This window comes from Austrofundulus limnaeus, unplaced genomic scaffold (assembly GCF_001266775.1).
Source record: "Austrofundulus limnaeus strain Quisiro unplaced genomic scaffold, Austrofundulus_limnaeus-1.0 Scaffold47, whole genome shotgun sequence".
Taxonomy (NCBI): Eukaryota; Metazoa; Chordata; class Actinopteri; order Cyprinodontiformes; family Rivulidae; genus Austrofundulus; species Austrofundulus limnaeus.
This window is the reverse complement of record NW_013952449.1, coordinates 2,110,897-2,124,488: the sequence shown is the minus strand read 5'-3', so window position 1 is coordinate 2,124,488 and position 13,592 is coordinate 2,110,897. Positions and strand designations below refer to the sequence as shown.

The 13,592-nt window shown below is 39.2% G+C and overlaps 2 protein-coding genes across 2 annotated transcripts in view; both read right to left on the bottom strand.

The window, feature by feature from the left end:
* Positions 1–1,818: 1,818 nt before the first annotated feature.
* LOC106517306 (cytochrome P450 2J6) lies at positions 1,819–9,050 on the bottom strand. Its single transcript, XM_014008067.1, has 9 exons — positions 8,839–9,050; positions 8,495–8,660; positions 7,925–8,077; positions 7,686–7,846; positions 5,175–5,348; positions 4,927–5,068; positions 4,649–4,836; positions 4,272–4,413; positions 1,819–2,183 (listed from the first exon to the last, which is right to left on the bottom strand). Exons 1-9 carry the CDS (start codon positions 9,025–9,027, stop codon positions 1,942–1,944), a joined length of 1,557 nt encoding a protein of 518 aa, XP_013863521.1. The 5' UTR covers positions 9,028–9,050; the 3' UTR covers positions 1,819–1,941.
* A 2,829-nt stretch (positions 9,051–11,879) lies between these two features.
* The window catches only part of LOC106517299 (cytochrome P450 2J6), a 10,630-nt gene continuing 8,917 nt past the window's right edge, over positions 11,880–13,592 (bottom strand). The window contains exons 7-9 of the mRNA XM_014008061.1: positions 12,712–12,899; positions 12,478–12,619; positions 11,880–12,249 (exon numbers count right to left, since the gene is read on the bottom strand). Coding sequence (XP_013863515.1) covers positions 12,074–12,249; positions 12,478–12,619; positions 12,712–12,899 — 506 coding nt within the window. The 3' untranslated portion in view covers positions 11,880–12,073. The remainder of the gene's footprint in view (positions 12,250–12,477; positions 12,620–12,711; positions 12,900–13,592) is intronic.

Genomic DNA, 13,592 nt, shown 5'->3' with positions numbered 1-13,592 from the left:
ATATATATATAGTAATTTATCATTTTCAACTGGAATATCTCCCAAACAGGATGAAAATAGCCAAGGTAATTCCCATTTATAAAAATGGTGAGAAATGTATATTTAGTAATTATTGACAAATATCCTTATTACCACAGTTCTCAAAAATCTTCTCAAAAATCATCTTTGTCACACTTTCCAAATTCATGTGGCCCTCCACATCTTGGACACCTAACTTTTACTTTGCAATCCTTTGCAATGTGTCCCATTCTTTGGCATGTAAAGTATCTGAGGGGCTTAGGTATATATTCTCTAACTCTGTAGTTCATATATCCCATCTGAATATATTCTGGCATAATCTTTTGAAACTGTAAAATCACTGAAGTTATTTGTGTTCAGGTTAGATCAATTCATCATTAAAAATCAGATTTTAAGTAGCAGTCAAATTTAGAGCCAATAACTCTACTTCAATGGCTCTTATGGAACTGACAGAACAAATAAATGCTGTTGATCAAAAACAATATTGCACCAGTATTTATGTTGACTCAAAGAAAGCATTTGACACAACTGACCACAGCATTCTACTTGAAAAACTAAATAAATATGGGATTAGATGACCAGCATTACAATGGATATCTAGTTATTTGGAAAATAGGAAACAGTTTGTACAAGTACATGATGTAAGATCTGAACTACTGTATGTGGAATAACGTGTGGTGTTTCTCAGGGTTCTGTACTTGGACCAAAATTGTTTATCTTGTATGTGAATGACTTGGTTAATGTGTCAGGGCTTTTTAAATGTGTTTTATTTGCAGATGATGCAACATTTTTTTTGTTTGGGTAAAGACAGAACGGATGTTAGAGAAAACGCAAACAAAATTTGTGAAAATACAAAACTGGTTTAAACTTAATAAATTATCACTCAATTTGGATAAAACTAATTATATGATATTTACAAAAGGACAAATAACATTCCATTTAGAGTTGATGGTGTAGAGATTAGTAGAGTCAGTGTGGTAAAGTTTTTGGGTGTTATTATTGATGAGAAACTGACATGGAAGCCTCATATAAATTACTTAAGAATAAAACTAGATAAATCTATTGCATTGCTTTACAAAGTAAGGGACTTGTTCAATGATAAAGCTCTGTATATATAACGCATTAATTGTTCCACACTTGGTTTATTGTGTTGAGGTATGGGGTAAAGTATGTAAGACAATTACACACCCTGTTTTTATTTTTGCAGAAAAGGGCTATTAGAGTTATCACTCGAAAACATAACTATTATCCATGTAACATATTGTTTTTAAACTGAAATTATTGAAATTCTATGATTTGGTTCATCATGATATTTTGTCAGTTATGTATAAAGCACACCAAAACACATAAAAACTTTGCAAAGAGAGAGCTGTTATAATCTTAAAGGGACAGAGATGTTCATGAAACCTACATTTAGAACCAGTTTGAAAGAACGTTGCACCTCAATCCAGAGTGAGATTGTGAAATAATGTGGAAAATGATGTTAACAGTGCCAAATCAAAGTACATGTTCAAGAGAATGATAAAGGTTGGATTGTTGAAAAAATATGAAACAGCATAATGTGTAACCATATAATTTGTTGTTCTAGAAAGATTTGATGTTCTTGTTTTGTTTTGTTAACTAAAGATTACTCTTAGTTGAATTTATACTTGAGGAAAAAAAGGGGCAGATATTATAAGATTTTATCTTCTCTCTGCTTCCTTTCATTTTATTGTATTTGTATTTTCATTTCTTTTATTGTACATAAAATTTTGTTTTTTATGAAATGAATAAAGTTAAACAAACAAACAAATATTATATGTCTTATCGCTTTATTCTTGATTTTGAGCGTTGAAAAATAACAAGTCCTTACTTTCACACAGAGGATTATGTTTTAGCTGAATAAAGAGCATGCTAATGTGATCTATATTTACACAGAGACATCTATGTATGTATTGTACGCTTTAATGTCTCTGCTTTGTCTGCTTTATTGGCTGCAGTCTGCACATCAGGACGGGGTTTTGCTATAATCTTAAATGGGTACGGCGAGCGCGTGGCTCCTGTTATTCCTTCTGCACTGAGCTCAACTCCATCCAGAGTGGAAAAGTGGAACCTCTGACACAAACCAACAAAAAACAAGAACAGCTCTATCTTTGCCAGGCCCTCGCCAAGACACGCACGCTTTCCTGGGAAAACAAAACAAACAAATGTTCATTGTCTCAGCAAGATGTTTCTGAATCCTCTTAAAATACTTGTGATCTAAAAGTCGTATGGTTACAAAAATTGAAGAATAAAAAACATCTTAATATTAAAAAAGGACACAATACACATGATAGTACCTATTTTGTCATATATGAGTTTTGTTTCAAACTTGATGTGATCTAAGTGAAACTGGATGTGACCCTGAAGGGAAAACTCTCTGCTCTTCTTTATAGGAGCAGAAAACATGAAACCAAGAAGTGAGTGATCAAAATCATTGTTGATATGATGAAACAGCTTTATTTTTCCCAAGAAAAGTTACATAAACTCTACACTAATGTTCTCCCACCATGTAATCATGGTGACAGGCAATATGACACTTCAGTCTTTCTGGAAATCTATTTCTCAATGTTTTCATTTTATATTATTCATTAAATATTGTATCATATCTGTAGATGTTAAGTTAGATCTGTGATAAACACTGGTTATTACATGTCCTGATGCATCTCAGTAATCCAGGTAAAAAATCAAAAAGAAAAAAATTGTATAGGTCTTCTGGACGGGTTCTTCTCTAATGAAACGTTTCGTCTCTCCTCCAAGAGACTTCTTCAGTCTGAGAGTTTCAGGCAAAATTCAGGCTTTTAAGCACTGCCTCCAGGTGACTGATACTCACATCACATGGCTATCGTTGACACCTAATTAACACCTATTGTTAACAGGGAGTGGAGTGATACTGGCAATAGCAAAACTGTAGGAGGGGACAACTGAAAACAGAGGCCTCCACCTCTGTTTAACGATGGACGGTCTTTCTTCACAAAAATGGCTTCTTTTGCACAAACATTGCACAGAGCAATGTTGTATATGCTGTTAAGTGCCAGGAGGACTGCGATCAGTTATACATCGGGGAAACAAAGCAGCCACTGTTCCAAAGAATGTCCCAACACAGACGAGCTACATCTAATGGCCAGAACTCTGCAGTTTTCACTCATTTACAGACCAGCGGTCACTCTTTCAGAGATGAGGATGTTCTCATTCTTGATAGAGAGGAACGTTGGTTTGAGAGAGGAGTAAAAGAAGCCATTTTTGTGAAGAAAGACCGTCCATCATTAAACAGAGGTGGAGGCCTCCGTTTTCAGCTGTCCCCCTCCTACAGTGCTGCTATTGCCAGTATCACTCCACCCCCTGTTAACAATAGGTGTTGATTAGGTGTCAACGATAGCCATGTGATGTGAGTATCAGTCACACGGAGGCAGGGCTTAAAAGCCTGAATTTTGCCTGAAACTCTCAGACTGAAGAAGTCTCTTGGAGGAGAGACGAAACGTTTCATTAGAGAAGAACCCGTCCAGAAGACCTATACAATTTTTTTCTTTTTACTGGTTAGTACATATTATTCTACATGTAAATCCTACTATTGTACTGACAACTGTTTACTGACTGTGATCAATTTGGTACAGATTCTATCTGAGTCTGCCTGCAGCTAACATTAAATATTACTGAACAGCTGACCCGAATGATCTTTACTACTGTGAATTTCATTATTTGCTACAATTTATAGCAAAACATACAATTCCTGATATGTCAGTCTTCATTTTATTGCACTTGTATACACATGGTCCATGTTGATCCATAATCAACACATGGTAATGGCAGCGCCTGTATGTGTCAAACCACGTGACATCCGATCCAGTAATATATATCTATGGTAGCAACATTTTGTTTATCTTTCAAGAATAGAATAGAATAGAATAGAATAGAATAGAATAGAATAGAATAGAATAGAATAGAATAGAATAGAATAGAATAGAAACAGCCTTTGTTGTCCCGCGCGGGGAAATTCAGGTGTAGTAGCAGCAGCAGATACATACATCAATCCACAAAAAACAGTTTATTGCTATGTGACAATATCAATTATAGCAATAATAGTAGAATTAAAGATAGTAACAATACAAAATAAACAGATCAAAATAAAAATAGGAATAATATAGGATATACTCATCATGAAAATTAGCTTCTAACCATGATCAGTTCAGTTATTAATGACAGGAAATCGATCAGGTACAGAACAGTCTTATTACCTGCAGAGAAAGGTAAAAATGCTTCCCTCCTTTTGAACTTTTCCTCTTCATCCAGGAAGTGCTCAGGGTTGAAAGTGTTGGGAGTTTCCCACTCATTCTTGTCAAACAGCACAGAGGTCAGGTTGGGCATCACGGCGGTCCCCTACACACACACACACACACACACACACACACAGACACACACAGACACACGCAAAAACCACAGGAATGTTATTTTTCACTAATAAATAACAAATGTAAGATGGCAAGTTGTGTCTTAGACTGCATTTTCTTTTTTCTGTAATGTAAATCTTCAGGTTGAACCTGCAGCAGCAGAGTTCCTCACATTTAAAAAATATGTGTAACATATCATGAGATCAGGCTGCTCCTTTCTCTACCTTTGGGATGATGTAACCACCCAGTGCGGTGTCTCTGGCCGCCATCCTGAGCCCGTTGAGAGGAACGATGTTTCCCATCCTCTGGATCTCGTGGATGACAGCGTCAGTGTACGGCATGTTGGGTTTGTCTGCCATGCTGGGCCGTCGGCTCGGCCCGATCACTCTGCTGATCTCTGCCTGCACTTTCTCTTCAAGGCAAATCACATCCAGTTACAAATCAACATGCTTTTCTTCTCTTTCTAATCAGTTCTCCCATTTGAACGAAGTCTTGCTCTCACCTTGGATGTGAGGATTCATGATGAGGAAGATAAGGCCCCACTGCAGAGTCTTTGACGTGGTCTCGCTGCCGGCCAGGAACAGATCCAGACAGCACAGAACCAAGTTCTCCCCCTCAAAGCCTACCTCGGTCTTTCTGTTGTGCTGTTAGAAAGAGACGAGGAACAAAAAAAAAGTTTAGTAGGTAAAACGATATATTTTTAAAAATCTTCCTTTAAGAGTTCTGTTGAGCTGAGCATGGACACTGTACTCTCTCCTCAATGAGGAACTTGTCGATGTAATCACGAGGGTTACTTGGGTCTAAATCCAACTTGTGTCTCTTTATCTCTTTCCTGATAGATGCCTTCAGACATTCGGAGCTGCTGAAGATGCCGTTGTGAGGCCCCGGCAGGTGTTTCATCAGTGTGGGGAAGGCATCATAAAGCTGTTAGAGGAGAAAACAAAGAAATCATGAAGCAATGGTTCATATCATCTCACAAAAATATAAAAGAAGAAACTTAAAGGGATCCCTGATTAGTTGTAACATTAGACTTTATTTGATAAACATATATTTTAACTGTAAAATAAAGACTGTAAAAAATACTGTAGGCTGTTTAGTTTTGTAAATTTTTTTAAATATATTTTAACACGGACAGAGCCATTTATTTACACACAAAGCATTCTGGGTAAATGATGATGTGGATAGGTCCTCGGTGTGAGTGAGCTGTATCCACCCTGAAGGTTAATCTTGGACAATATCTGATGATCGACTCTTTTAAATGAAACCAGAGAGCGTTGACAGAGAGGAGAAGGTAGAAATGACTCAGCCTGTAACTGAAAATATAGATCGAGGACAACAGAGCTGCTTCATGGAAGAAGAACCTCAGCTTAGACTGTTAGCCTTTGCGCTAGCACCAACGCTATATTGCCTTAAATGTATTAGCTCGGTGCTAGCACGACAAACAAGCTAAACTGAGGTCCTCCATCCATATTTTCAGTTACAGGCTGTCATTTTTGTGTTCTCCTCTCTGTCATGTGGATGGAGGACCTCAGTGATGAGAGGAGAATGTGTAGCGCTGAGCTAAAACATATATATAGTGATAGCATTGGGGCTAACGCTAAAGCTAACAGGCTAAGCTGATGTTCTTCTTCCATGAAGCAGCTCTGTTGTCCTCCATCCATATTTTCAGTTCCAGGCTGAGTCATTTCTACCTTCTCCTCTCTGTCAACGCTCTCTGGTTTCATTTAAAAGAGTCGATCATCAGATATTGTCCAAGATTAACCTTCAGGGTGGATATAGCTCGCTAGCAGCCTCGCACTGAGGACCTATCCATGTCGTCATTTACCCAGAATGCTTTACGTGTAAATAAAATGGCTCCGTCTGTGTAATATATTTTTAAACTTTTAGTTTTAAAATGATAAAAACTGAACATCCTACAGTATTTTTACAGACTTTATTTTAAAGTTAAAATATATGTTTATTAAATAAAATCTAATGTTACAACTAATCGTGGATCCCTTTAGTCTAAAGGACCTCACAGGTTGACTTTTCTATCTTTTTTTATGGTTGCTTTCAAGTTTGCTGGATGGTAAATGGATTGAACTTATATAGCACTTTATCAAGCCCCAAGGGGATCTCAAAGCACTTTGCACTAACAGTCATTCACCCATTCACACACTGATGGCAGTAAGCTACAGACACAGCTGCCCTGGGGCACACGGACGGAGGCGGGGCTGCCATGCACCAGCGCCACTGGACCCTCTGACCACCATCAGTAGGCAAGGTGGGTGAAGTGTCTTGCCCAAGGACACAACAACTGAAATGGCTGGACGGGGGCTCGAACCAGCAACCTAACTGTTACGAGACAACTCCCCTAATGAGTGTCTTGCCCACTCCACCACAGCCACCCCCTTGATGTGCATGAGCTTTTTTCACCATCTTACCAGGGAGGGAGCCCGAGGGTTCACCAGGGTGGCAAGTGCCACGCCTGGCATCTGATTGTCCACCCCAGGTGCCACCCCCGAATGACTGACAAGTGAAGGTGTAGATCATGTTTGGCAAAAATACTGGTCATTAGAGCTAAAACAATATCTGTTAAGCAGCTTTATTATCTGGTGTGAAGGAAACCTTTCAGTGTGTGAATAAAAAAATATATTTTCTAAATCACTGAATTCATATAAAAGCAACAATTCCACCACATTAAATTTCAGCTCAGTATTTATAAAAAAATAGCTTATTTGTAGCCATTTGACTTTAGCTTTGGTGGACATCTTGGACTCATGTATTTGATTTTAGTATCTGTTGACCACTGCTCTCCGCTACCACCACACTAAATTTCAGCTTCATATCTCTAAAAGCTTAAAATGAGATTTTGAAATGACATGGGGATTGCTCTTGACTCAGTATTTCTAAAAAATGGCTGAGGCATAGTTATTTCAAATTAGATTTGATGGTCATCTTGGATATTTACATTCAGATTTTGGTAAATATTATCCTTGGCTACCACTCTATAAATTTTCAGCTGTGCATTTATTGGCTAAATTAGAGCACTTTGTAAAATTGGCATTAGCATTTAGCTGAAATTGAGACCTACACCCAACAAATCTCAGTCCAGTTACTCCAAATGGTTGAATTATAGCCATTTAAATTTTGCTGTGGTGGCCATCTTAAATTGTCAAACCAGGGTAGTTTTCTTTATTTAAATGTACCCTCCAAGATAACACTTTGGCCACCCCCGTGCCACTCCTTGCAAAAAAGTCTAGCTCCACCCCTCCACCTTACAAGAGCCCAGATGGATCCTTCCAGATAGGCCATGTCTGTCAAATTCTTCAGCATGCTCTGGAAGTGCTGGTCACTGTAGTCAAACCGTCTCCCAAACACAATCTGACAGATGATGTTGGACACAGCACTGTTCAAAAGTGGGACAGGGTCGAAGGCCTCGCCTGAAACAGAGGAATAGAGAGCTTCAGTCACACTGTTCTTCCCCTACATGTTGTTTGATCTTCTGGCTGCTTTTCAACCTTCCTTCGTCTCCATCGCCTCCTGCAGATGTCGACTCTCCTCGCAGACGCTCTCCTCCGTGGAGCTTTTGGCCACGCCAAAGGTGCGTAACGTGGCCATGGCGAAGCGGCGCTGTCTCCTCCACACCTTCCCATTACTGAAGAAGAGTCCCGCTGATAAAATAGGACAATGAAGCCAACATCACTCAGGTGCTGGTGTAGGGTGCACATTTTAGGACATCCTCAGGTCTCAGGAAATTAGCCGGGATGTGTCAGGAAATAAAACAAACTTTAACTGCAGTCCTGCCATCCACACTTCAGAGCGGTGAACACTGGAAGTGAAAACTTGTTATAACTCTGCCTCTACTGCTGAATTACAGGCTATTTTAAGCTTTTTTTGAGGATGTACACTATTCTGGTGACAGATTTGCTTTTTTTTAAATTAATTGCTACAAATGTCCGTTGACATTGGACTAAAAAAAATGGTCTTGTAGCTACAAATTATTACTTTGTGGCCACAAGATGATTTTTAAAAAAATCCAATGCCACCAGACGGGCACTGCAGTTTCCTGTAAATTTTACAAGATTCACCTGAGTTTCCTGAATAAATCCGGGTCACCATGGGGCTGTACGGTCGGTCCACAAAGTTTTCAGCCTGTGTCACTAAAGCCTCCTTCACCATCCTCCATCCTGACACGAATACTGTTTTATGCCTTCCCAGACGGATGCAGAACACGTTCCCATAATCATCAGCAAGCTGTGAAAGCAGAAGCAGGGAATAGATGGTCTATTGTTCAGCATGTGACTCTTCTCACAAGAAGGCAGTCTCCCTCAAGTTTCAGCATTTTTTTGTACTAAAATACATTTAGTCGAATTTTAACAAGTGGATATCATGGTGAACTGTTTCAGAGTCATGTGAAACGCTGCCAGCTTACCTTGGTAAGGTAAATATGAGGTTGTTTGGATTCAATGCTGAAGATGTTCCCCAAAATTGGAAGAGCTGGTGGTCCGGGAGGATAGCTTGGAGGATCCTTTTCGTTGAACAAACACACGAGGAGAACGACCAAGATAAAAAGCAGGATTCCCCTCAGGTTAAACCACAGGTTCAAGTCGCAGAGCCACATTGTGACAGAGAGTTAAAGAGACTAATCAGGACTTCTCTGCACATCATTCATTCCTGGTTAGAAGAAGTGGGCTGGCACTCTGCTGACTCACAGCTTGTAGGGAGATAATAAACTGTGACACTGAGTCAGACCTTTATTATTTCAATGCACAACAGGCAGATAATAATACAAACATATGCAACAACAAACATTAGGAGGAGCTGTTGTGTAAAACCAAATTGACTGATAAGGTAGTTTTTTAAAAAAAAAGTCTAAATGTTGGATTTATTCTTGGCCTAACGTGGGGTGTGTCAGACCCCTTCAATCAATATTTACCACCAGATTTTAAACCATCATTTCCCCTGCTGTTGATCCAGCTGTTTCCAGGAGGTCAAGATCCACCTGTGTTATAGACCCGACACATCAAATTACTATCAGGTTATTAAGTAGGATTTTAACTTAAAACTACCTGACTCCGTTAAAAACATACCTCATAGTTTATTTTTTTTTCTGCACCTGCAACTCAGATCTGTGTGAGGATTTGACGTTTGTGTGTTTTCTGTTCTTGTCTTGTGCTTCCATCTAGTGTTCATTTCATGCCTTGTCATCTCAATCCTCAGATTATTCAGCCCTTCTAGATCATTCTGCTCACCTGTCTTCACTCCTAATCATCACAGCTGTCTCCACTCTCCACTTAGCCTCTGACTACTTATACTGGTTCTCATGCTCTCCACCTTCGTCCGTTCATTGTTTGTTTCTGTTTGGTTCATGTTCTGCCCTGGCTTCCTTATTCCTGCTCACTTGTAAGTCTTCTGTTTTTGCCACCACGCTGGCCTTTAATTTAATAAAAGTTTTGTTAAATTTTTTAAGTCTGCCTGCCTGCATTTGGGTCCATCCTGCCACTAAGTCCTGACAATCTGGTCCATTTCTCAAACCCTCCTCTCTCTCGTCCAGAGACTCAGGAAACCCAGGAACTGGTGACGAATAACATGTGACACACAACCACTTCTAAAATGTAAAACATTATGTGTTTATGCTGTTGGAGTGAGGCACATATTAAAATAGACTTGTAGATTCTCAGTTTAAAGTAAATTATTACAATCAGTCACAAAGTATAAAATGTAAGAATGTTTGTAAAATTCAGTTAATCAGTCAAAGAATATCTTACAGCTGGATAGATAGTTGCTTACTTTTTCACTCAATTATGTATCAAATGTTTGGAGAGAGGCTCGAGGTGTTGCATGAGGAGTCGGAGGAATTATTTTTTTTTTTGAGTTGACCATGTTTGCAGAAACATTCACACGATGTAGAGTTCTGACTTGGGGCAATGTACAAGACAGGGTGTCTACAGGCAGACGCTAGCAAGACATGAGAATGGACACATCTCTACTCATTACCTCTCCACTGTCTCCTCTTTGGTACAAAGAAAAGAGAAGCCAACACTATCTGTCTGCCCACTCTCCTGTCACTCACCCAGCAGCACATTACTTACCTGGAACCCACCTGGAGTCATCATCTTTGAACCCTGTGCTTTATCTCCTGTTAAACAGGGAGAAGTATTATTTTCTAAATTTGTCATGAAGAGACCACCACTGTTTCAAACAGATGGTGAGGAAACGTGTCCAGAACTCTTGGATTCGGAGTCAACCCCATTCGGCCACCACAGCTGCAGCCATTGACTTCAGCCAACACAAAAATGGCTGGCTAGGATTACTTGAAGGAATTCATATCATTCACTGTCTTTCATGCCAAAATTTTAAACCCAAATCATCTCATGTTGCCTGGTCTGATGAGTCTCGATTTCTGCTGCGACATTTGAATGGTAGGGTCAGAATTTGGTGCATGGACAGCTCCTGCCTTGTATCAACGGTTCAGGCTGGTGGTGGTGGTGCAGTGGTGTGAGGGATAATTTCCTGGCACACTTTGGGCCCATTAGTACCAATAGAGCATTGTGTCAACACCACACCCCACCCGAATATTGTTGCTGACCACGTTAATCCCTTTATGACCACAGTGTACCATCTTCTGATGGCTACTTCCAGCAGGATAACACTCCATGTCATAAAGCGTGAATCATCTCAGACTGGTTTCTTGAACACGACAATGAGTTCACTGAACTCGAATGACCTCCACAGTCACCAGATCTCAATCCAACAGTGCACATTTGGGGTGTGGTGTAATGCGAGATTCGCATCATGGATGTGCAGCTGACAAATGTGCAGCAACTGTGTGATGCTATCATGTCAACATGGACAGATTCTCCGAGGAAAGTTTCCAGTATTTTGTTGAATCTATGCCATGAAGGATTAAGGCAGTTCTGAAGGTAAAGGGGGTCCAACCCAGTACTAACAAAGTGTTACCTAATAAAGTGGCTGACAAGTATACAGGGGTTAGACAATGAAATGGAAACACCTGGTTTTAGACCATAACATCCCTTTCAGACAGCTTCCTCTTGCGTCCACAGTTAATCCTGTTGGATGTGGTTGGTCCTTCTTGGTGGTATGCTGACATCACCCTGGACACCATGACTCTTGATACTTCACAAAGACTTGCTGTCTTGATCACAGATGCTCCAGCAAGACGTGCACCAACAATTTGTCCTCTTTTGAACTCTGGTATGTCACCCATAATGTTGCATGCATTGCAATATTTTGAGCCAAACTGTGCTCTTACCCTGCTAACTGAACCTTCACACTCTGCTCTTACTGGTGCAATGTGCGATTAATGAAGATTGGCCACCAGGCTGGTCCAATTTAGCCATGAAACCTCCCACACTAAAATGACAGGGGTTTCAGTTTCATTGTCTAACCTCTGTATGTTATTCTGTATTGTGATGTGTTTTCATAAAAAATAAAGAAATAAAGCAACAAGAATGCAGTTGAATAAAGTGTGTGTTTTAATACAAACTGGTAATTAAAAGTGTTTGAAATTATTGTGATCAGTTGATACAGTTTACCATGTAATAACACAGTAATATGTGTTTTACCCTATAGCTCAAACAACATAGTCAATTAAAAAGATCTAACAGCTCTGAACTTTTCTGGAAAGAAAAAAACATTGGTGTAACTCAGCGAGCCTTGGCATGAACCTTGAAGGGGAGAGGAACTCGAGTAACTCCAGTGATTCCCTCTGTACTCAGCTCCTCTCCTTCAGGAGCAGAGAAAGTGAACTTCTGGAGTAAGGCAACCAAAAACAGGAACAGCTCCATCTTGGCCAGACCTTCTCCAAGGCACACACGTTTTCCTAAAGGTGCACACACACACAAAGATTTAAAAGAAAAGCTACATGTTTTGTATATTTTTAATAAGGTTTGCAGCTATTTTAAGTTGACATACTGAATCTCTATCAAACTTTACACTTACAGCCCAACATTTTCTGATTTAAATTCATTGGAAACAACAAATATTAATGACTCACTTTAAACACATGACATATACAAATTCTAGATTGTCTAAAAATGAGGTGGTGTACCTGCAGAGAAGGGCAGGAAGGCCTCTCTCTTCACAAACTTTCCACTGGAATCCAGGAAGTGTCCAGGATTGAAGGTGTCTGGAGTCGCCCATTCATTCTTGTCAAACAGCACAGAGGTCAGGACGGGCATTATAGACGTTCCCTATTCACAAACCAAATCCACAGGAACACACTGAGGTAAGCTGCTAAACCATCCCTTAACAAACGACCTCTAAGATTGTACAGTGATCGTACCTTTGGTATAAAGTAACCACCCACAGTTGTGTCTTTGGCTGCAAGCCTGAGTCCATTCAGAGGAACTATGTTTCCAAACCTCTGGATCTCATGGATGACAGCATCAGTGTACGGCAGGTTTGGTCTGTCTGCCATAGAGGGCTGCCGGACCCGTCCGATCACATTATCAATCTCTGCCTGGACTTTTTCTTTTTGAAGAAAAAAAAGAGAGAAAACAATCGAATCATTTTTTTGTTTCTCTAAAAGAAAAAAGAAAAAAATAGTGTATTTCCCTGTTTTTAAGATGCCAAGAGTCTGTAAGACATACCTACTGTATATTTACTACAAATTGCTAGATGTAGAAAATTAGCTTTTATGTCTTTAACTGAGCTGCATTTAACCAGAGTTCTGAAATTTGTTTTCATTGTTTAGTTTATCCATTTAAAAAAAAAAAGATCAACATAAATTCAACAACAAACAACAAAAATACAAATCATAAATTAAATGAAAGGTAGTAGAAGAAGAAATATATCTTATTATATCTGCCCCTTTTTCGCAAATGAATAAATTCAATCAAAAATAATCTTCAGTTTACATAAAACAAACAAAACAAAAAAGAAAACAAAAAAATGTTTAACTCCTTAAACAACAATTTATACATTTACATATTTCTCCAGCAAGTTAACCTTTATCATTCTCTTAAATATACATACTGTATATTTAAGAGGCCTCTGTGGTCAGGAAAGCCACTCAGATCACAGAGGACCAGTCACATTCCCTTCACCATCTTTTTCAGCTTCTTCCTTCTGGCAGGCGTTGTAAAGTTCCGTAGGCCAGGAAAAACATACAAAAAATCATTTGTCCCTTCTGCAATTACTCTATTAAGCAAGGCTGTATAGTTA